This window comes from Gossypium arboreum, chromosome 5 (assembly GCF_025698485.1).
Source record: "Gossypium arboreum isolate Shixiya-1 chromosome 5, ASM2569848v2, whole genome shotgun sequence".
NCBI lineage: Eukaryota > Viridiplantae > Streptophyta > Magnoliopsida > Malvales > Malvaceae > Gossypium > Gossypium arboreum.
Genome location: NC_069074.1, coordinates 6164047 through 6188030, shown reverse-complemented (window position 1 = coordinate 6188030; position 23984 = coordinate 6164047). Strand labels below are relative to the sequence as shown.

The following is a 23984-nucleotide window of genomic DNA, read 5'->3' as shown; positions in this document are numbered from 1 at the left end:
AATTGCGCACAGTGTGTCGAATATCCAGACACAACCGATTAATTTGCCCACATCGTGTCTATGTTTTCAGTCAATTGTCTCGTGAAGATGACGAATGATATATTATTGAGCACATGTTCTTGTAAAAACATTATAAAAATATATAAATTATACAAATGACATACTTTATTCAAATGATACAATTGATTAAATATATTAATTAATACATGTTTTCTTAAATAATATACAAATTATAATACAATATACATACATATTTAATTTAAAACACTTTAAATATATTAATTAAAATTAGAGGTGATCATGGGTTGGGCTATCCGGCTCAGCCCGAAGGGCCGCCCTAAAAATGGGAGGGTTCGGGTAAAAATATAGGCCCGAAATATGGGTAAAACTTTTTTTTCCCGGGCCCGACCTGAATTATATACTAAATAATTTTTTTATTTTTAATCATATTTACTTTTTATTTTCAATTTTAATATGACCACTTTTTATTATATTTTCAATTTGTGTATTGTTTTAAGAATTATTTTAGTCTCACTTTATATTTGTTTCTTGTTTTAATATTTGTTTTATGTTTTAAATGTATTTGATTTATTATATTTTTAATTTTTATTTAATGAAATAAGCTAAAAAATTAATATGGGCGGGCTCAATTTAGCAATTTTATTTTGGGTCGGGCTTGGACAAATTTTCAGACTCATATTTGGGCAGCGTTGGGCGAGCCTATAAAATGGGTCTAAAATTTTGTCAGGCCCGCCCATGATCACCTCTAATTAAAATTGGGAATGAAATGAAATTAAAATGGAATTATATTTAAAAAGATATATGAGTAAAATTTAAAAAGAAATTAAATTTTTATTGAAATGAAGTTGGAATGAAATTAAATTAAATTAAATTAAATTTGGGAATGAAATGAAATTATATTTAAAAAGATATGAGTAAAATTTAAAAAGAAATTGAATTTTTATTTAAATGAAGTTGGAATGAAATTAAATTAAATTAAATTTGGGAATGAAATGAAATTATATTTAAAAAGATATATGGGTAAAATTTAAAAAGAAATTGAATTTTTATTGAAATGAAGTTGAAATGAAATTTAAATTGAATAGAAATTGAAATGGATATATAATTAAAAAAATTGATTTAAAATCACAGGCCTTTCAAAATTTGTCTTTGAATGGCCTGCACCAAGGTCAAGGCACGCATATCAAGGCCTGTTTTGGTTAAATTGATTTTTTAATAAATTTCAAAATAAATCAAATCAAATGAAATGAATTGATTTTTTTGGCTAAATTGATATTTTTAATAAGTTTAATAAGATTTAAAAGAAGATATTGGAATTCAAATGAAATTTAAAAGAAATTGAAATGAGAATAAAATTGACATGACATTTAAAAAAATTAAAATTAAAATTAAGTTTTAATTAAAAAGAAAAAAATTCAAATAAAATTCAAATGAAATGAGAGAAACGATGAAATTGAAATGAAAATGAAATAAAATTAAAAAACAAATTGAAATGAAAAAAAAAAGTGACAAGACAGCATGACAGGCCTGTGTCAGGCTTGTAACACTCCTAACCCGTATCCGTCGCCATAATAGGGTTACGAAGTATTATAGGATAACATAATAGTAAATAATTCAAATAATACATTAATACAAACGTAATCAAATTGCTTGGACCTTAAGAAACTCAAATACTAACTAAAATACAAAATTAAAATGACATTAATTGGGTAAAAAACACATCAAAACCAACCTAATATGTGCCTAACCAATGTACCCTAATTGGTACCACAATTATATACAATTTAATCTCCAAATACAAATTAATTCAATTCATCAACTCATTCAAGCAATACCAAATCAAAATACCTAACAAAGTTACCACAACCACAACAAATCAAATATAAGTAAGCCACACATACTAGCATAACAACTATACCTCATTTTCATACCTTTTGCAAATTGGTTACTGGCACAAAATATCATTCATAACATTTACATAAGCCAAACATTAACCAAAATAGCACAAGAGCCTATACATGTCATATAATCCGAATTTACCGTTTCAAGAACTACCGAGATAAACTGGATAGTGTGACTTGAGTGTCGATCCGGTTGTCTCGATCCGATTGTCTAACCTTCCGAAAATTTACAATAACATTAAACAATACAAGTAAGCTTAATGAAGTTTAGTAAGTTCGACGAGATAAACAAAAATCTAACCAAACTAACTTTAATAAATCAAATAATAAAAAACATCCATGACAACTCCTTGTCATTCACAACTTCAATCGATAAATACATCCATATTAAAATCAATACAAAAATAAATAACATGTCTTTCAAATTCGTTAAATAAATCACCTTACTGAGATTTTTCCATTCGAAGAATGACTTTTGGATAAAAGTACATCATCAACAAAAGCTCATAAGAGTTGGTCCTCTCGAATACGCCAACAAAAGCTCGTAAGAGCTAAACAAAAGCTCGGTTTATAGAAACAAAACTTTAAAATTTTTCAATGAAACCTTAATACCACCTTAATGACACTCCGTAAATATTTATAAAAATATTTATGGCTCGGTTTATAGAAACGAGGGCCTAATACTTCACTTTCTAAAACCACTTGACCTTATGGTCTTACCACTTGAACCTAATAAATCATTATAAAATATAAATTACCAAATCAAAAACCTTTTTAAAAACATATTTGACTCGTAAATATTAAATAATAATATTTATGAATTTAGTCGCAATATTTGGTGGCCTCGAAACCACTATTTTCGACACATCTGAAAAATCGGGCTGTTACAAAGCCTGTCAAAACAGGCCATCAATTGGTCAACACCAGTCAGAGCCTAGGTGGCAAACGATCTTTGAATGACTGGCACTAGCAGCCTAAGCCTATTCAGACGTGACTTGGCAGGTCAGGGCCTAAAACTTTGATTTGAAAAAAAAATTAAATCAGAAAAAATTTGAATTTAAATGAATTTTAAAATTTTGAAATAAAATGAAATTTAAAATGAGAAAAATTAAATAAAATAAAATTTAATTAAAAAATAAAAAAATTGGAATGAATATGAAATGAAATGAAATTTGAAATGAAATTAAAATATAAATTGAAATGAAAAATAAATAAATTGAAATGAGAAAAAATGAATATGAAAAAATTGAAATGGGAAAAATGAAAATGAAAAACAAAAATGAAATGTGAAATGAAAGTTGTAATGAATATGAAATGAAATTAACATTGAAATGAATATGAAATAAAATTAAAATATAAATTGAAATGAAAAAATGGAAACAGAAAAAATGAATATGAAAAAAATAAATTTAAATAAAAATTTAAATGAAAAAATAAATTTAAATGAAATGTAATGAAATGAAATGTGAAATGAATATAAAATAAAATGAAATTAAAATATAAATTGAAATGAAAAAAAAAAGGGAAAAAGGTGACAATACATTGCATGATAGGCTTGTGTTAGGCCATTCAAAACGGGCAATCAATTGGTCGGCACCAACAGGCAGCCTTTGAATGGCTAGCACTAGTAGGTTATGCCTGCTCTGATGTGACACGACGGGTTAGGGCCTAAAACTTTTTTTTTTTTCAATTTTTATCCTTGCTCAGCCACTATGGTCCTCCACTATAAATGGCATACTTCAACCCAGAACCTGACCACCACCACTGATAACTGCCATTCACCGTTGACCGTCGCCGATCACCTCCGATCACTGTCGTTCACCATTGATCATCGCCGATCACTTGATGGATCCTAATTGAAACTAATTTTTAAGAAAAAAATTACAGATACAAAACAATACAAACATTTTAAAAAATTATTACGAAAATATAAAATTGAAACTACAAATAATATCGACTAAATTAAATTTATAGATACAAAAAATACAAATATTCTAAAGAATTAATATAAAAATATAAAATTCGAACAACAAATAATACAAACTAAATTTGATTTAAAGATACAAAAGTAATACAAAATTTTTAATAGTAGTTTCTTCACAATTAGTCGTCTTCTGCTTGGATCAGGCCTACGTTGCATCAGTACCCCACCTATAAGTTGCGGAATAAATGCTCTTACAACGTAGATAATGTCAATTTGTGTTGGACATCTTAGTTAGTCATCTATCACGCAGAAAGTCATCCAACTCTTAATGGCATAACCTTTTACGGTTGACATGATAGTATATAATTCAACTCAGTTAAAATATGATAGTATATAATTCAACCCCTAAATTCGGTTGTTCACTACAAAAAACTCTCATATGCAGTCAACTACAAAATACTCATTTGGTGATACACTGCAAAACACTCTCATTTTAATGCCTCTTTCAAATTTTTTTTTTTTATTCTCATCAATTGACATTATCAGAACCCAAACAAAGCCCCTATATATAGAGTGAGGGAGGATTCCGACCATATGATTCCCAAAATTAAGAGAAACAATTTTTTAATACTTGGTGTCAGCCATTAGTGTCCGAAAAAAAATTTCAGGTCCTAAAAAAGGTGGTGTCGACCATTAGTGTCTCAAAGAAAAAAAAATTGTCTTGGGACCTGCAAAAGGTGTTGGTGTCGGTCATTTATTGGCCAGCACCCCAAAAATTTTTTAAAGTACTTTGGTGTTGGCCATTAGATGACCATAACCCAAATTTTTTTTTCAAATTCTGGTATTTGAGTATATCGGTATGATACGGTTTAAAAAAAACCTGATGCCGGCCATTGATGTCCCAAAATAAAAATAAAAAAATATTATTTTTAAAGCATGACACAATCATCAGGCAATCATGGGGCCAAAATACAAAGGGGGTGCCAGCCATTGGGTTCCCATAACCCAATTTTACTGTTCATTTTAGGTCATTTGGGTAAATATTTTTAAACCAGGGTTATTTTTATAAATATTAATTTTTTTGGGTTAAATGGGTAAAATAGCCAAAATAAATCAATATATACGAAAATAGTATAACATGAATAATATTTATGAGAATAGGTAAAGTGCACAATAAAATACAGGTGATTCCTGACCAATCGGCGGCATCACTTTATTTCTAATAAAAAAAATTATTTTTTGGGGTGTAGCCGGATCAATTGGCGGCACACGTATTTTGTATAGTAAATATGAGTTTCTTTTTCAACAGACAAAAGTATAAAAAAATTATTTGATGTCACCGATGTTTCAGGCGGCACCCAAAAACATTTTGAAAAAAATTAACTAAAAAAAAACTTATGTTTTAAATTTTTGTTGGGTATTAAAAATACGAACTTGTGACCGAATGGTCATACATCAAGCTAGTGCCACTTTGACTTATTTTGCACTGACTGACGGTGACACGGAAGCGCCATTTGATCACAAATTCGTGTTTTAATATCAAAAAAAAGTTAAAACATGAGTTTTTTTCAACTTAAATAAAAATAAATTGAGATTTGATATAAAAATAACTTGATAAAATAATTAACTATCATGCAAAAAAATTGAAAAAATATTAAAATTTATTAATAAAATTTAAAGATAAAATCCTAAAAACAATAAAAACAGTTTACTTATAAAAATAAATATAATTAAAAATTTTAAAATAATATTTTAACTTTAATTATTAAATATTTTAACTTAATAGTAGTATGTTTAGATTTTTATTCAAACTGTAATTTTATTACAGAATTAATAAAATTATCACAAATTTTAAAAAATAAATTTATAATTAATAGTTTAAATTAAATTAAATTATAAATATTTTTAAATGATAATTTAGTGATACTGAAAATCAACTTTGTTTTATATATATTTTAGATAGATTATAAATATAAACCCGGAAAAGATAGAAGCCGTTACACAGAACAGTTAATAACTCGTATGTTCCAAGAAAGTATATAAATAAATGAAATCAACAACCAGAGCTAAGAAAAACCCAATAAACTTTAGAAGGAAAAAACAGAATCAAAACCCTAAACCCATACACATGTGAAAGAACAAATACCAATATTACGACGAACTTCGTCAGCATTTTATAAGGGGAAATTGGGGATAACCCCAATATTATGATTAATTAAAAATATATATAAGGGGGGGGGGGGTCAGAGACTCACAGTTAGTGCAGGCTGCTCTGTGTTGAGTTTCGTATTTAAATTGAAATGCTCGTTCGGTGTATTAAAAGGCAGATTGCTTTAGCCAACGCCAAAAATCTGATTCTGGGTCTCACTTGTTTCTCATCACCACTTACTCGCAGGTAAACCACCAAATCTTCTCTCCCCGATTCTTCTATTTGTTTTCTAACGTTCCTTTAAAAGAGAAGCATTTTAGCGGAAGGTTTGAGATGAAAATGGAATTTTGTAATCCTTGGTTTTCAATGGGAAAGAGTCTATTTAAATTGAACCCACTTTTGTTCTGGGAATAAACTCAATGTTACTTGAGGTACTGTAGAGAAGAATTGAGACTTTCTCATTCAACAAGGGGGAACTCTGTTTAACCGTGTTAAGGCCTATGAAATCAAAATGTTGATTTCCTGTGAAATGTGATCAGTCTTTCATAGATTATCATGTCCTAATCGTCCTCGGATATGCTGTGAGAGTACTTATTTTCTTCCTTATACAGCTACCCTTGCTAGGCAGTTGTACAAGTAGCATCCAATATAATTTTCATAATGGCTAGAATTTGGTGCTTTACCGCCCAAACTAGTTTTTATCTGCAGTACCTGATGAAATGAAGGTCATTACATACCAGATTGAGGTAGTTAATTTCTGCTCTAAAGGTAGCCCGGGTTTGATTCAATGTTTTTTTTAATGGCAATACATGTTGTCTTTGTTATAATATTGTATCTTGGCAGACTTACCGTAGTCTTTGTTACAGTAGAGGTTAGACGATCAGATAGAGAAATGCTTCAGGAAATTTTGGATTGCATATAGTTCAATTATAATTTGCTTTGTCTTCTAATTTTCCAAGGTCTTTTGTGTTGATTTTGAGGTCCTTCAGTGCAGGTATGTCTTCGATGGCAGAGAAGAAAGATGTGGACAACGATAAACCCATCACTCGTGTTCTTTTTTGCGGACCACATTTTCCAGCTTCCCAAATTTATACCAGAGAGTACTTGGAGAAGTATCCTTTTATCCAAGTACTTTTCTCAAATTGTCCTGCTTATGTACTTTTTTGCTATAGAGTAGCACTTAAATATTAAAGCATTATCATAAACCAAACATGCACTAACAAGCATATGCCGAAATGTTCCAATGAAATGCAAGCCACACAAATTTCTTGTTTTCCTTTTCTGTTGAATTTGAACCTTTCCTATTTCATATTGATCTTCTCTATATTGAACTTCTTGTAGGTTGATGATGTGCCCCTCAAGCAAGTTCCTGATCATATTGGGAACTATGATCTTTGTGTTTCAAAAAACATGCGGTTTGATTCAAATGTCTTATCTCGTGCAAAACAGATGAAGCTTATAATGCAATTTGGTGTTGGCCTAGAAGGTCCTTATTCTTTTAATGTTAACATTCCATAGCTTAAAGCTTTTGCCACTTTACATTTACTGTATTAAATTTTCGTTTTTCATACTTCGGCATGAAGGCATTGATATTGATGCTGCTAAAAAGCATGGGATAAAAGTTGCCCGAATTCCTGGTGATGCTACTGGAAATGCTGCATCTTGTGCTGAAATGGCTATATATCTAATGTTGGGCCTTCTTCGGAAACAGGTTTATTTATTTTATTTAGTAACTAAAAGTTGCATTTTTCTGTAGCATGTTCTTATGATTATAGTTAAACATGAAAAATAGCTGACTTTATTTTTATTGTGATGTAGTTCACTATAATCTTATTGGCTTGGTTGTTGCATACAATTGAAAGCTGTATCCACTATCCGGGTTACAGAAATGAAAGAGACTTTGCAATGCAATTTGTTTATCAGTTGAATAAACCATGACCAAAATGTGGTAGATTAAGCAACCCGTGGAAGGGGACAGTAGGCTTTACAACTGCTATGAGATCTATGGCTGTTTATCAGCTAGATTAGCCTCCACAAGTCTAATTGGAATGGATATAAATGTTTGCTGGCATGAGTGCTCTATCTTCCTTTCTATTACCAGAAAACTTTGATCAAGCCTCGAAATTAAGGATGTGTGTCTAATATAGTAATATGAAAATATGAATAATTCAATAATGCAGTCATACCTTGGTTTATGCATATTGAAGGTGAGCTTGATCACGCATCTCTTTCACAATTTGAATTAAAGAGAGATAGCATTGTTTTCTTTCTTGCATTTCAGCTAGACTGCAAACTCATTTCCGTACTTTTTCGTTTGATTAAATACTATTTTGTTCAATGCATTGGATAGCCATTACATCGCAAACTAAATTTCTAGTAGGTTTGTCATCATTTCAGTCAATTTCTTATGCAAAGCTTCACCAAATTTACTTCATATACTTCATGACTGGCAGCCTTTTATCATCTCTTGTCTTCAGTATCTCTTTACCATTTACTCGACTCACATTTTAGCATATTTCTTTCAAACCTGCACCTTTAAATTCATTTTCTATTTTTTCATTGATTATGGTGGTGTTGCAGAATGAAATGCAAATATCTGTAAAGCAGAAAATGCTTGGAGAGCCTATTGGGGAAACACTTCTTGGGAAAACAGTCAGTTTCTACTTTATCTCTTCAATTTTCCCTTTGCTTTGACATTAATTTGAGATTATGTTTCAGTTTATTTTTCACATATTGTCCCCTGCTTGTGTAGGTCTTTATAATGGGATTTGGAAATATTGGAATTGATTTGGCAAAGCGCTTGAAACCATTTGATGTTAAAATTATTGCTACAAAAAGGAGCTGGCCCTCCAACTCGGTAGTTCTTAACTCAAAAGGTATAGAGGATTTATTATGTAAATAGTGTAGCTTAGTTGGATGGCATTTTCATTCATTATGTATTGAACATTCAGACTTTCCAACTCAAAACGGGGTTGTTGATGATTTGGTTGATGAGAAAGGCAGTCATGGTGATATCTATGAGTTTGCAAGCAAGGCCGACATAGTTGTCTGTTGCTTGAGTATGAATAAAGAAACAGTAAGGCTTTTCTTTTCCTTCTTTACTTAAAATATCTGCTTTCAGAGGGAATGGTATTGTCTTCTTATGTTTTATGTACATACATATGCTAAAATACTTTTCTCCAACCGTAGTTAATACAATAAGGATATTTCAAATTTTCAGGTTGGCATTGTGAACAAGCCCTTCATATCTTCAATGAAAAAGGTTTGTTTCAAATGCACTCCAAAATTGAGGAGAGAACTCTTAGTTCTTTTTTTAGTTGCAACCATAGATATGAAAACAGGAATCAAAATTTTCAGAAGGCATGTTTTCATAGCATTTGTTTTATATTTATGTTAGCTCTCTTCTATAAATTTTCAACTTTTAATTTTGTATTGAAAGAGCTGCACCCATGGTTGATTTAAGTTGTTGGATGTTTATGTTAACAATAGTGTGATTTCAGGGAGCCCTTTTGGTGAATATTGCTCGAGGGGGTCTTCTTGACTATGAGGCTGTTGTGCAACATCTTGAGTCTGGACACTTGGGAGGCTTAGGAGTTGATGTTGCATGGAAAGAACCATTTGACCCTAATGACCCAGTTTTGAAATTTAAGAATGTTGTACTTACACCTCATGTTGCCGGGGTTACCGAACATTCATATAGATCAATGGCTAAGGTTTGCTTCTTATCAATATTCTTAAAAGTAACATGAATTCCATTTTTCATTGTAAATGCATTCTCTTACTTTGCTCTAATCATCATTATTATGGCTTGTTTTACTAGTTGTTTAATGTTGATTTCCAAGTATGATTTTGGCTCATATTTTGTTAATTTCAGGTGGTTGGTGATGTTGCCTTACAACTTCATGCTGGAAAACCCCTGAAAGGGATAGAGCTGGTCAATTAGTTGACTCAGAATCAAACCTATCAATGTGAGAATCAAAATCTAAATAAAATTCCATTTAAGGTTCAGTAGATTGACCATCCTGGGCCCTCCTAAATCTAGAGGTTTAAGCCCCTGAATAGTTTAAATGGCAGAGAGATTGGGAAATATATTCAGTAGATTGCTTAGAGGATCCTGTTCAGCACGTTGCTTTAGATTCAGTATTTTATTTGAAACTTAATATTTCCATGATTTTAAATAAATATTTGTTTTAAATTGGGAATATCCCATTTGACAATATTTTTTTCTTTTTTTGAAATGCAATAACAAGACAAAGCCCGAAGTGCTACTCAAATCTAAACCTCACTTAAGACAATAAACATCCTACCATCAAATCATTTGACAATCAATTTTATTATGTTAATATCATAAATTTTCTCAACTTTCAAAAGATGGCCTTTCGGCTCAGCCATCACCTGAAAAAGAAAATGACACACCAATCACCATCCAACTGGCCAATATAAGTAGCATAATTTCTGATGTAATATATTAAGAGAAATCATTTCATGGATCGTCAGTGAAATTTTAAGAGTGACCTTAACAGGGGACACATTGCTTTTCAACAACAACAAAAAAAAAAAAAAAGTTTAAATACATGCAAACACCAATGGAAGTCCCTTTCAAACACATAATAAGTCGTTAAATACGTTGGGTATATGAACAAATTTCTCGGCCAATAACTATGGCCTATATTGGAACTGGATCAAACAGAGGTTTGAACTAGACACTTATGACCCATGAATGTTGCTGTTTTCGGCCAAGATGTTATCCAGTAAGGATTCGCAAGCATCTTCAAGCAAGTCTAAAACCTGTTACACCAATTGCCAACACAACACATAAGAAAAAAAAAATCAAAACATGGGAAGCTCGGTAAGGTAACAAAAAAACCACATTACCCAATACACCCAATATCGTTTTAGCTAATCAAGAACTAAAAACGCAGCATCACAACCAGCTCAATGGCAAGATATACATATATATACATATGCCAACTTCCAACCTCACATGTGAAGGCATTTCAAATCGTTCATACTTTATAGTTGTATCCTTGTGTCTTTCAAACCTTACAATGAAGTACATGTAAAAGATCATATATATATATTCTCATACTCGAACCTCATACCCCTGAAGAAAGAAAAGGGTGGCCACAAGAATCCTAAGCCTCAAATATAATAAGTGGGAAAATACTTGCAAACAGAACTTTCAGTTTCCTCCCTCCCATCTTTCCTTTTTCCTCATTATTTCTTTTCAGATCACAAAAAATCACCATAATTCACCATATCCACATGCTTCTTCCTTCTCTCCTTGCCGTAACTTTTCCCACAAACCTCTAATGACCTAAAAAGCTCACTGTTTTGCAAAGTCCATCAAGTATACCCCAGGCTCCAGATATGCCAAGAGAAATACTATGATTTGAATACCGTATCAACTTTTAAAATCTACCTTAAAAATATGAAACGCCCGTACATTACCTTCTCAAAACCTTGCGCTCCGCCATAGTATGGATCCGGGACTTCTGTCTCGTCATGTTTCTTACAATAAGAGCACATCAGTCTAACCTGCATAACCATTACAAATATCAGAATAAAAAGGCCACCTACATAATTGACTGATAGTCTTCACTCTGAACATTCTACTAACTTTTTTATAGGCATCAGCGGGGAGTTTGTCTCTTGATTTCCACCTATTGAAAGCCTCTAATATATCCTCTGCATGCAATAAAAGCAACCATCACTACACAGATATCTAACACTATTTGCTACATAAGTGAATCTGAGCAATCAAGTGAGAGAACACCAATGAATTCAATTTTAAGGCTAATTAAACAGCCAATCCATGAATACTACCTCTATTTCGCTTGTCCATTGCAATAATAAGATCAAAATCTCTAAAGTCCGATGGCCGGATTGGCCTTGAAATAGATGTTATCTCAATGTCACGCCTTTTTGAGGCTGCCCTCATTCTTGGGTCTGCCAAATTTCCCTTCACAAACAACAAAACAATTAATTTTTTTTTTTGAAAATATTAAAAGGTTAAGGAAAAAGTTTCTAATCACATCAGTCACATTGCTCGGAGTCCTAGAAGATATCGATCTTTATCCTTTAAAACCTTTAACAGAAAGCATCGATCTGAACTTATACTGATTCTATTACCAAAATCATAAACCAAGACCAGGCAGATATTTTACCATACAGAAAATGTAAAAACTCAGTCCAAAAATACCATGCTTTAGCATCTTTGAAATGGGCTATACCTCATGGTAATTAATGGTGCCAGCAGAGTCAATGTTAAACTTGGATTCAAGGCCTTTCTTTTTCACAATATCTCTAAAGACACCTTCAGCAGCTGGGCTCCGGCAGATGTTGCCTAAGCAAACGAAAAGAACAGAGAAAGGCTTTGTCTCTGTGGCAGCCCTTCCTGATGATGCTGAAGAGGCCATCGATGCTTTCACTAGGGACACAAAAGCAGGAAAATTGGTGGGGTCTTGCAGGGGATATGAAGGGGATTTCGGGTTTTGAAGAGTTGGGTATTTGGTTGAATGAAAGAGAGGAATAAAAGAGGTCTTGGGAGAAAGGAAATGCGAGTGGTGGTAACATGGTAAATATGGAGGAGTTGCTGATGATGATGGTCTAGTTGTGGCATGGTTCAGATATGGCCTCATAACTCCTGCAAATGTGGAGATTTTAGAAGCAACAAATAAAAGCCTGTCGTGGGAACCGGATTGGATTTAGATAAAAAGGAGTTGGGACTTGGGACTGTTAGAAGTAGATTAAGATTTAAAATAGATAAAAACATAAAGAGAGGCTGATAATGGATTTGGACTTTCGGAAATGGGTTGGGTTAATGGCTTAATGCTCTTCAATCTTCAAGGAGGCGTTCGAATATTAAATGTATGGGAATTGTTAAATTCTTCTTTCAGACACCAGAGATTTGAATCCCCTTCTTCAAATAATGGAGAAAAATCAATGTTTTAGACTATTAAGACATTAACATCGTCGAAGCATTCAATTAAATACAGCGCGGCTCGCAAGCTTGAAAGATTGCAGTACTTTTTGAAGACGACTAGCTTTACCGTATAGTTATATGACAGTAATAACTTGCCTCAACTTTCTGAAATACATTTACACTATATATATGCTATATGTATGAGTATATATATATATGATCAGTTACAACAGGATCGTAAAACAAACTCACTGTTAAAAAGAGAAGCTAAAATATCTTCCTTTTCGCACATTGGATAAAACCTAAGCTAAAACATATCAAACTCAACGTGGTCTCCAGTACCCAGCAACTCGTCGCCTCTGGAGCTGTCTTTTTTCTGGAAAGCTGCAGTTGGCAAACAGATGCCCGAGTCACAGAACCTAGGCATCTCGGGTGGTATTGCACATCGTATCAAAGCCCAATTTAGGCCTTCAAAGAAAGGGTGTTGTTTGATCTCCGTAGCTCCTTTCACTGATCCTAACCGGTTCTCAGGTTCCTTAACTAAAAGCCCTCTTATCAGATCTCTTGCATGAAAACTAACTATAGGGCTGCTAGGAAACCTAAGGCTGTGTGACACCACATTGGATAGTGTTTCATCGTTTCCTGAACCCTTGAAGGGTGTTTTACCATACAAAAGCTCAAACAGAAAGATTCCAAACGTCCACCAATCAACGGCATTCCCATGACCCTCACCTTTGATGATTTCTGGAGCAAGGTATTCATGAGTTCCGACAAATGAGTTTGACCGGGCACTGGTTGGCTCCACTACAAGCTGTGGCATGGGGCTAATCTGAGTAGCTAGATCAGATTTTATCTTCCTTGATCTGGAAGCAAGCGATAGAAGCCTAGGAGTGAAGCATGGTACTTGAAAGGATGGATTGAGGCACAAAGGCTCTATACAGCTGGACTGAGAGCATGGACTTGACATCTTCTCTGCAGGCTCAGCAACGGGTGAAGCGGACTTGAGCAGCACTGGATTAGCATCACATCTGAGTGACAAGTCAAAATCCGTGAGCATGATGTGACCATCTTCTCTAACCAAGATATTTTCTGGTTTTAGATCTCGATATACAACACCAAGCATATGCAGGTACTCCAACGCAAGCAGGACTTCAGCACCATAAAACCTGCAAGAATGAAAAGCAAAAATCGGAACAAAAATATCAGACAATCAGGGCAACAAGAAATCGTGGATGAACCATAATAATCTATTCAAATCTAATACTAACAATCGTTATTATGATCAAAACCTCACAAGTCCATTGTTATGAATTTCACTTTAAGCTCAATAATTTGCCTGAATTTGACTATAACCTCTGAGTTTCCACATAAAATCCGTAATCTTTTTAACTTGATTACAAATGACTAAATGACAAGAAAAACGAGTACCAAAACGATTGGGTAATTCAGACAAAAATGAGACAGTGTTTTCTCTTCCCTATTTTCTTGTATGTCCTTCTGGAAGAAATAGATAAAATTAAGAACAGCAAACAATGCATGCACACTAAAGTTCTTGTCAGCACAAACTAGAAGCATGTTCTAACATCATTAAGAGATAGATGTTACCTTACTGCTTGTTCAGAGAAACTCCTGCCAGGTTGCTTCTGTCGTAAAATATGCAAATCTCCACCTGGACAATACTCCATAACCAAGCAAGAAAGTTTTTCTGTTGCGAAATAGGCATATAATGTGGGAAGAAAAGGATGATCCAGCATTTGCATTATCTCCTTTTCTGTTTGTGCCCTGAGCATTTTCTTGCGACTCAACAAAAAATCATTGTTCATCACTTTCAAAGCAAATAAGCCGTTTGTACCAGTCAGCTCGGCAAGGTAAACAGTGCCAATGTCCCCACCACCAATCTTCTTGAGGAGCTTGAAGTGCCTCAAACTCAAGCTTCCATGCTGCTTGCGAATGGAGCGAATAGCTTCCCACCTCAAATCTTTTGACATGTGAGGTCTACTACCAATCCGACTAGACCCACTGATATTGCTTTCTTCACTAGTGGCAGTGCTACTACTATACTCGCCAATACTACTTTTCGAGCTCTGGGAAAACTCTCCCTTTTCCCTTGATCTTGATTTGTCATCAGCTTTGGTCAACAATCCTTTGGATTTGTTACTAGAGTTTGAACTCAAAATAGACTTGCCACTTGTACCCACCATGCTTGAGTTAACTTCATTGCTGCAACTTGTACTGCTGGAAACACGAGACACTTCCATATTTTCCTTTGTTCCACTGCCTGAAGCAGGCTTCTGTAGTTGGCTATCAGAATAACTAGTACTAGGACCAAGATCATTGCCTAAACAACCATTGCAAGAATTGGAATTACTGACAACGGTAGTTGATTCCTGTTTTGCTTTCTTCCTTATAAAGCTTTTGTTTCTCAAGACTGGCTTGATTAGACGTGGATTTTGGCAGACAGATTTCACCTTACCAGCAGCACCAGAGACTGATTGAGAAGATTCAGCAAGCAAATTTCCCTTTGGCTCCTTATTAGGCATTGGAGTTTCAACACAAATCTGGATAGAGGAAGAACCAATCTCCAAAGCTTCCTTGGCAGCATGATTAACAGCTGGAGAATCTATAGAATTTACTTTTTTAAGTTCTGCTTCTGATACTTCACTTTCAGGCTCCATGACCAAAGGGACAATCTGATCTGGGGATGGCAATCTGGTGGTTCTTACCCGTTCTGTTGTTGCATTATCTAAAATACTAGAATTTAGGTTGAATACCTCCTTGTTTGACACTTGCAAAGATTCAGGCATCTTTTCCGAACTATTGGATGTAATCTTTTCGGGAACAAGTGATATTTCCACCAACTTCCCTTTACCTTCATTCAGAGGAACTCTTGATCCATTTTCTTCAACTACTACAGCCCTGTACAATCTTTTGATGGTTCCTGCTTCTGAGACCCCAGATGAACCTGATGGCTTTGATAATCGCTTCTTCATAGCAGCCATCTCTGATGCCTGAGATATAGACAACCCTCTAAGTGCCTGCTTCAAACTCACTGGTTCAGAAATTCCAATCCCTGAAGCATGAGAAGAACTAACTCTAACTGGTCTTTTCATTGCACTCTTCCGTAAAGCATCTCTACCGATTTCTTTAGAGAAACCAGAAACCCTAGAAGCTGCCCTAACTTCGATTGCTTCAAAAAGACGGTTAATGTCATCTTCAATAGAATACTTATTTCCTGATTTTGGCATATACCAGTTCTTAGCAGGTTCTCCCCTTTTCAATTCAGCATCTAATTCATCAATCGATTCGACGATTTCAGAAGTACTAGTCCCCATATCCATCTTTTCAGAATTCAACTCAAAGACGACACTAAAGGGATAAGGAGAAAACTGTGTGCTTTGCACACTTACTCTAACCCAATTCCGAAGAAGCTTCTCGATCTCGAAGATTGAGTAGAGCTGAGCAATAAAACAACCTCACGTATCCCTAAAGATTACCTTGGATCATAATGGTCCTCAGGTTTGGACGGCCAATCAAAACCCCACCTTTTTAATTTCAAACCAGATCATTCAAATTCCACAATGATGACAAAGTTTAAGACAAATAGAAGCCATAAAACAAACCTGTCATTGAAGAAGAACAAACCTGCACAAATACATGAAAGGGTGTGAATAATTAATTAACAAAATGACCAAACTTCATCAAACCAATTAAATCGTAAGTACTAAAAGGTTCTTTTTTTCCTTCCCATTTTCGAAATTAAAGAAGCTTAAGACTAACGAAACCCTAGCTGTACAACAACTGCCTTTATGAATTTTTAAATTTTATTAAAAGCCCTATTGATTGCAAACATGAACACGGAGTTTCAACTGAAATCCCATGCCCACGTCAAGGCTTTTGGCTTAATGAACACAACCAACCACCATGTGCAAACAACAAATTTTAGCACCTAAACGGGGCATAAAAGCTTAAGCTTTCAAATCCAAAAAGAGCAACTTTAAAGAATCAAATAACTTTACCTCTCAAAGACTTGCAAGAGCAATAAAAAATATACAAACTCTAAAAGCACAAAGATAACTTTAATAGCAGAAGATTTGAGTACAAAAAGGAAAGCACGGTAAGAGCTAACTAAAAAAAACCCCAAATCAGAGCAGTTCAAAAATACTTACAGAGGTAAATATCAAAAGGGTACCTATAAACTGGGAATTACGTAGAACCCAGAAAAGAGGTGGCCTTGAAGATGCCAAACAAGAAGAAAAAAGAATGAAAAGTCGGAAATTTGGGCATCTAGAGAAAGAGAAAGGGTATAATTAGGGTTGGGACAAAAGGAGGGAAAAAAGAGAGAGGAAAAAGAAAAGGAAATTGTGAATTGAACGACCGAAGAAAGAAAGAGGAGATAAGAGGGAAAGGGAAAACAAAAGTTAAATAACTCACGAGAAGTTTCACCTTGTTCTACTAAATGCTACTACGACCTACTGCTGCTCTACAATTTCTTTTTACTCTGCAATGGCGGAATAATAAAATTAAAAAAATTGTATTATAATAAATGAATAAATAAAATGAATTCTGCTTTTAATTTTCTTTTCATCTTCCAAGTTTTAACTATATTTTCCACCTAAAAAATAAAAATGAAATTTGAGAGAGAAAAAGAATGGAAAAAAATAGCAACCATGAATTGCCATCGTATAACAAACTAATTACATAAGGGGGAAAAAACAATAGAGAAAAGAACAGAAGTGCATGAAATCGAAAATGTACTAGCATCTATATATATGTATATGGTAAAGCGGTGGCATGCACTTTAGATTCAGAAGGAGCAACATGATGGTTCACAAAGGGATACGAGACAAGAACGACAAAAAATATGCAAAATCAATCAAACTCCCAACTCTCTCTCCCTTTCTTCTTTTTTCAACGTTGGGTAGTCAAAGCTTCTCTACAGTTTTACACTTTTTCATTTACTTCAAAAAAAAGTTGAAAGGCTTGGCTACCTACTGCCTACTGTTTCTACCCTCTTTCTTTTCCATTTCAAAACTCTTGTTTGTTTGTTTTTTTTTTTTTGTATAAAAGAAAGAAATAGGTTTCTTTTTCTAACGAATGCACCACCTCAGACGGTAGGTGATCCTATACAAGCATATCAGTATGCAGAGTTCCCCTTATTTTTCGAGCTGGTTAGCACAATCATTCACTTTCCGCTTCACATGGCGCAGTTGTAAAAAGCCAATTCCTCTCACAAAAATCGCGAATGTGTCATATCTCTAGTATTACATGAGGATCATCCAACTCAAAATATGTAATGTTGAGTTTTTTGAAGGACACTGCGTTTGATTATGATTTTTAACGCTAATTTATTGGTTTTATTCCATTTAAATGTAACGATAACTACTTGTATTATTACCCTTTTATAAAAGAAGCAAAAAGAAAAAGAAAATAAAAATTATTTCGTGAAGTGTCTCTCGTTAATAATTTTAATGTCTTCAAACCAATTCCCAAGTGTTTTTTTGTTACGACGACAGAAAAATCATGGAGTAAACTTGAATAATTTTGACGTAATTCAGTGGTAAATATTGATTTTGATAATAATAAAATATAATTTTATCATTTTAATAGATTATATTTTTATATTTTTAAATAATTAAATCAAATTTTAATTATTTTGAGAGAGCTAAAGTATTAATTTAAAATTTTATAAATTTTAAATGACATAAATAGAAAAATTTCATTTTAGGGCTCCAATCTTTATTTTTAAATAGGAAGATAAATGTGTTTTAATTTTCTTATATCGACAACAATACTAATATCAATTGAGCTAAAACACAATGAGTAATTTTATTTTTGTTACTTTATGTTATTACACATTAATATTTAGGTTTAACCCTTTTAATAGAATCGTGAACTATGCTTAGTTAATACAATAAATATATAAATAATAATGTGTTCTTTATTGCAATGAATAAAATTAAATGCAAAATAAAAAAATGCAAAACCAATAATTTATATTTAAAAGAGCTATTTAAAATTTTTAAGGGACCTGAAAACCTCCTATTACAGTCCATATACTGTGTCGGTAAAGAAGTGACAAAATTGAAAATTAAAACCATGAATGGAACATCAATTGAACTAGGGATATATGGGTGTAAGATTGAAGAGCAATTCAGTAAAGCCTCATAAAATTGTTATTTTATTATTTTTAAATTATGCATTAACACCGCTCAAAAATAAAATTGCACATAAACTTTTAATTTTATAGTTTTATTTATAACATACATATATTTATTCGATATAAAAAATTTAATATATCTCTTTCTTTTAATACATATAAATGAATTAAAATTAAATTTTATGTATACATTTGAATCATAATTAAAATTTTATTTATATAATTTCACAAAATAAAATTTCACGTATTAAATTACACATTGACTAAAAATTTATATATAATTTTAATATTTATCTCTTTTTAATAAGCAGGAATAAAATTAATAATTACATACAAATCTTTTACCAACTCATACGTAAATAAGTTAATTTATAAATCTGTAATTTATACCTAATATAAATTGGATGCAGAAGAAATAAAAGTTTATTCAATAAATACAAGGACAATGATGATTTATAAGCGAGAAATAGATTATAAATATTAATTCATTTTAATGTTAACTTTTAAAGTTAATTTATAAAAATAATTAGATAAGTTAGATTAAGTTTTAACTCGATTGGTATAAGTATTGTTAGCAATATATGAAGACGTGATTTTGAATATATTGAAACACATTATTCTCCTATTTTATGGGTTGAGAAGAGAGCTATAAGTAGTTTTAAATGTTATCTTAAAAAAAAAATGATTAGATTGAAAAAATCTTTTTTACAATATTTTCTGTCCATGCACGCATCTATGGCATTTATAACCTTGGACTTTTTTTAAGTAAATTATAAAATTGAATTAAGAACATGCATATGATTATGCATACAATGATTTAGCCGTCGATAGTTGAGTGTTTTTTTTTTTTCTCCAATGAGATTAATAATTCTAATTATCTTAGATTCTTTTAGTGTCAACCAATTGCTGTTAACATTTCACGGTAAAATTATCCTTTTTTCCCAGGACTTTCTCAAAGTGTTATATATATTGAAAGGTTAATGGATAAAAGTTGAAGAACACGTGAATAAAAAAAGTTAAAAAAGAAAGAAACAAATAACAAGGATTGGTGCTCCACCGAATGCTTTAAACTTGGAGGCAAATGATATACTTTACAACGAATTTGACTTAATCTACAGATTATCTTGTACTTACTATGAGAGAAAAAACATATATGCATAAAATATATCTGTTAAAATTTTATACAAAAATCAAATAATGTTTTAATTTAAATGATAAAATTAAATATATAAAATTTATTGTATTGCGAGTTTAAATATTATTATCAAATTTTATTAATTTATAAAATGTAAAAATAAAACCATTTGCCATGATATAACTTATTGTGTGCATAAAATAATATTTTAATAAAATTTTAATTAAATTAATATTCAATTAATTCGAAATATAAGTTCAATCAAAAGCAGTATAGGAAGATGTGGAAGAGTTTTAAAAAACAATTTTTGGTTGCTTTTACGTGTTTGGTAGGTAAAAAAAAGGTTAACTATTAATGAACTTTGACTGATGGAGCTAATTAATGATTGTTTGAATGGGCGGCAATTTCTTCGAAAGGTTGGTTTAGAGTTATTGGTTTCGAATCATTCATAATACCCCTTTTTTAAAAAGGGGACAAAGAGAGAAAAAACGATGAAACAATACAACAAAGAAGAAAAACAAAGCTAGCTACGGGTAACTGAAGCTGAAATTGAATCCAGCGAGTGATCCATATTACGTTTGGAAACTATAATTGTTGGACAAACAAATAATTCCAAGTAATTTACGTGGAGTTTTCATCAAGTTATTAATTGCTTATTAATCTTCTTTTTTTTTTTGTCCATAAACTTCACCACCATTTCTGAACTTTAATTAGAAAGAGAAAATTCCATGTCGCATGACGCCAATATAAATGAAAACGTTAAACCCGATTAGTTGTCATACTTTTATTTTCATTTGCAAACGTTAAATCCAATCGCTTATCATACATGTGCCGTTTTGCTATAAAATGCTGGGAAAATATTCCTGATGATGGTAAGATAAGCAGCACATCAAATCAAAGCACTACATATTCTTGCTTTCCCATTCACACTTCTTATTATTTCCTTTCGGTATATTTGTACTTATTGTCTATAGGTCTCAATTCTATGCAAAATATGAAAAATTTTGAGTTTATTTTGTATGTCAAATGTAGGTTTAGACCAACTTATCCTATACTTAATTAAGTTCAAATTGGAAAAAAATATGGTGCTACTTACACAACTAAGCTTACTGAGTCCAGAATTCAGAACATAAATTACTAAATCCAACATCAATATAATTAATAATCCCTTCTAGATAATCTATTTGTTTATTGCTTTCCGGACACAATAAATTTTTTTTTTCCAGGAGGGATAATGTTATTTTTTTTATTTTCTAAATATACAATTTATTTTAGTGACAAACAACAAGGTATTAAACTTAGTGTTGACTTGATTTTTAATAGCAAACACTTGAAAAGTTTCAAGGAACACCTCGTAGTAAGAGGAAGCTAAATATCAAGACCTAACCAATTGTTTAGGTCCTTTTTTAACCCCAAGTCCAAATTCAACCCATCAGCTCTTCGAATATCAAATACATTTCTTCCTTACTCCAATTTTCTTCCTCTCTTTTATCTTCGTGCCTCGAAGACTTGGTTGATAATTTCAGAAGCCCAAGCTTCACCTCCACTTCCAACACCACCATAAATCGCAATGCTAGTTCGGGCTCTGCCTCCAACTCTGATTCTTCCTCTCTCACTCCTCCCGCTCATGGCTCCTCTTCCAAATCCCCTCATTCCGACTCCCTCTCCCTTGATGATTGCTTCTCAAACCTGGGAACGTAGGCTTCACTACGTCTAATAAGTTGATTGAACTAAGGTCTCAACCCCTTGGATCAGGGCTTTCCGCGGTCCTTTCCTCGACTACTTATCCATCCAAAATTTGACCATTGAGCCATCCCCGACCGTAAACCTTTCTCAAGAAGGCTACTCAATTTTCGCCCCCGACTTGTGGCTTTCATTAATGAGCCGCCATTCAAGTTCGAGGATAAAGGCTTCATTTTTAGGCTTTGAAGCTCTAATGCCTAGTCCTCCCATTTCTTTGGATTTTCTAACAGTTTCCCTTTTTTCACATCAATTTTTATAACCATGTCACCCAAGCACACTGAACAAAGCTCCATTATAAAGGCGATATCAGTTTATCAAGGAAACATCTAATCCTGCTGAACATTTGCTTGGTAATAAATTTACAAGAAGCGTTGCCCAAGCTAATGGATCTGAAGATTTTAATTGATTCAGGTTCTTGCACTTTTTCAGATAAGCACAATAGTGTTTCAATGATACCTTCGAGTAATTTAGACTTCCGAATGGGCGGAGTCCATCTGGCCTTGGAGATTTCACTGGTCTAAAGGATCATACTGCTTTCGCTATTTCCATGCGAGTATTGATATTTCTTATCCGTAAACCAAGTCCCTGGGAGTCCTTTAAACACGTAACCATAATTCGGCTATAACTTAAAAGAATTAAGTAAGCCTGTATCTGAACTTCATATCCAAACACATAAAACATAGAAAATAATTTGTTTTAATCCAAAATTAAAGTAACAACTTGAATGGATTATCTTTAACTACATTTTCCAAAGAAAACTCGAACCTAAAAGATGATAAAAAAACAACTTTCGACCAGAGAGTAACAAACATACAGAATCATATACCGCTTGAAATAGAAGCACTAACTGCATAAGAAAAACCTTGACATTTGCATTACTTGGCTTAATCGAAGAGACTGAAACCCATATCCTGAAAAATGAAAATTATGTTAGCGAAGAACACATCAATAAAGAATTATATAGACCGTAAAACTTTAGCAAACAATCATTACATCATCGGACTCTTCCTTCTCTTCGACCTTCTCCTCTTTCTTGGCCTCAGCAGCTGGTGCAGCACTGGCACCACCGCCACCAGTGGTAGGAGCAGCAGCAGCAACAGCACCCCCACCTGAAGGGACTGAAGCCAACTTCTCCCTTCCAGATGCAATTAGCTCGGTGATATCTTTGCCTTTAACTTCGGACAATAGCAACTCTATCCTATCATCATCAGCCTCAGCTCCAACTATAACGTACATGATAGAAGAAAAATAAGTCAATACTGTCTAGATGCTAGTTTGCCAGAATTTGGATTTCGCAAAATTGTATAAAATTGCATAATACAGCACACGGAAACGTATCATTCACAGTTGATTTTTCCAAATTCATAAATTAATTGGACGCCTATTTTGTGATCATGTTTTTATACTATTTAATTACACAATCATATTGCATCTTACCTAATTTATGAGCAGTATATGCATTTCATTCTGACAATTTAGATAGAAAATGAAATAAAACCCCAAAATTTACAGTTCAAGTTTTCCAGACATAAGAAGTCCACTAGAATCTAATTCCAGTTCCTCAATTTCATTTGGATATTACTTCCATAACAGTTCCATGCTATTTCGCTAATATTCACTATTTGCAAATAATATATTTTGATATAATAAACAACAAAAATTCCTTACGTAGATTTCACTAAATTCGATTCAAATCCAACTAACATAAGAACAGAAAATTAACAAATCATAGCTCAACTAAACATAGATAAACGAAGTGAACATCATTGGATCAAAGATAGAGTTCAAAATATAGTAAATGGAGAAAACAAAAGAGTAGAAAAATGACCAGATCCGAGAATATCCTTCAAATCATCGGCAGAAGGGGAAAGGTTCCCTCCCAAGACGGCAAGCAAGTAGGCAGCGACCACCTTCATTTTTTTACTTGACCAAGAAAACCCTAGAGAGCGAGAAGGAAAAAGGAGCCGCGGAGGAAAAACGCTTGGGTTTTCAGAAAAAATGAATATATAGTGACAGGTGTCTGTCGACG

General features: G+C 32.8%; 4 protein-coding genes across 17 annotated transcripts; 1 reads left to right on the top strand and 3 right to left on the bottom strand.

Annotated features, from left to right (window-relative positions):
- Positions 1 to 5848: 5848 nt before the first annotated feature.
- On the top strand, positions 5849 to 10190 carry LOC108452973 (uncharacterized). 3 transcript variants are annotated; one of them, XM_017750818.2, is made up of 10 exons: positions 5849 to 6241; positions 6990 to 7123; positions 7337 to 7481; positions 7579 to 7706; positions 8576 to 8647; positions 8748 to 8871; positions 8947 to 9071; positions 9216 to 9257; positions 9496 to 9708; positions 9870 to 10190. In XM_017750818.2, exons 2-10 carry the CDS (start codon positions 6992 to 6994, stop codon positions 9936 to 9938), a joined length of 1050 nt encoding a protein of 349 aa, XP_017606307.1. In that variant the 5' UTR covers positions 5849 to 6241; positions 6990 to 6991; the 3' UTR covers positions 9939 to 10190. The 3 variants fall into 3 exon arrangements, with proteins under 3 accessions (XP_017606307.1, XP_017606306.1, XP_052884870.1); XM_017750817.2 differs by having other exon boundaries at positions 6985 to 7123; XM_053028910.1 differs by lacking the exon at positions 5849 to 6241 and adding an exon at positions 6607 to 6741 and having other exon boundaries at positions 6985 to 7123.
- A 249-nt stretch (positions 10191 to 10439) lies between these two features.
- LOC108452975 (uncharacterized) lies at positions 10440 to 12727 on the bottom strand. Its single transcript, XM_017750819.2, has 5 exons — positions 12229 to 12727; positions 11822 to 11957; positions 11616 to 11683; positions 11447 to 11533; positions 10440 to 10783 (listed from the first exon to the last, which is right to left on the bottom strand). Exons 1-5 carry the CDS (start codon positions 12634 to 12636, stop codon positions 10703 to 10705), a joined length of 780 nt encoding a protein of 259 aa, XP_017606308.1. The 5' UTR covers positions 12637 to 12727; the 3' UTR covers positions 10440 to 10702.
- Positions 12728 to 13082: 355 nt separating this feature from the next.
- On the bottom strand, positions 13083 to 18216 carry LOC108452972 (serine/threonine-protein kinase D6PKL1-like). Of its 12 annotated transcripts, none has more exons than XM_053028908.1 (5): positions 17587 to 18216; positions 17352 to 17418; positions 16541 to 16562; positions 14526 to 16462; positions 13083 to 14086 (listed from the first exon to the last, which is right to left on the bottom strand). In XM_053028908.1, the coding sequence occupies exons 4-5, from the start codon at positions 16256 to 16258 to the stop codon at positions 13228 to 13230; spliced, it is 2592 nt and encodes an 863-aa protein (XP_052884868.1). In that variant the 5' UTR covers positions 16259 to 16462; positions 16541 to 16562; positions 17352 to 17418; positions 17587 to 18216; the 3' UTR covers positions 13083 to 13227. The 12 variants fall into 12 exon arrangements, with proteins under 12 accessions (XP_052884868.1, XP_052884866.1, XP_052884867.1 ...); XM_053028906.1 differs by adding an exon at positions 17110 to 17204 and having other exon boundaries at positions 14526 to 16562; positions 17364 to 17418; XM_053028907.1 differs by having other exon boundaries at positions 17364 to 17418.
- A 4419-nt stretch (positions 18217 to 22635) lies between these two features.
- LOC108450253 (60S acidic ribosomal protein P2-1-like) lies at positions 22636 to 23964 on the bottom strand. Its single transcript, XM_017747788.2, has 3 exons — positions 23784 to 23964; positions 22949 to 23178; positions 22636 to 22866 (listed from the first exon to the last, which is right to left on the bottom strand). Exons 1-3 carry the CDS (start codon positions 23869 to 23871, stop codon positions 22840 to 22842), a joined length of 345 nt encoding a protein of 114 aa, XP_017603277.1. The 5' UTR covers positions 23872 to 23964; the 3' UTR covers positions 22636 to 22839.
- Between the last annotated feature and the right edge of the window lie 20 nt (positions 23965 to 23984).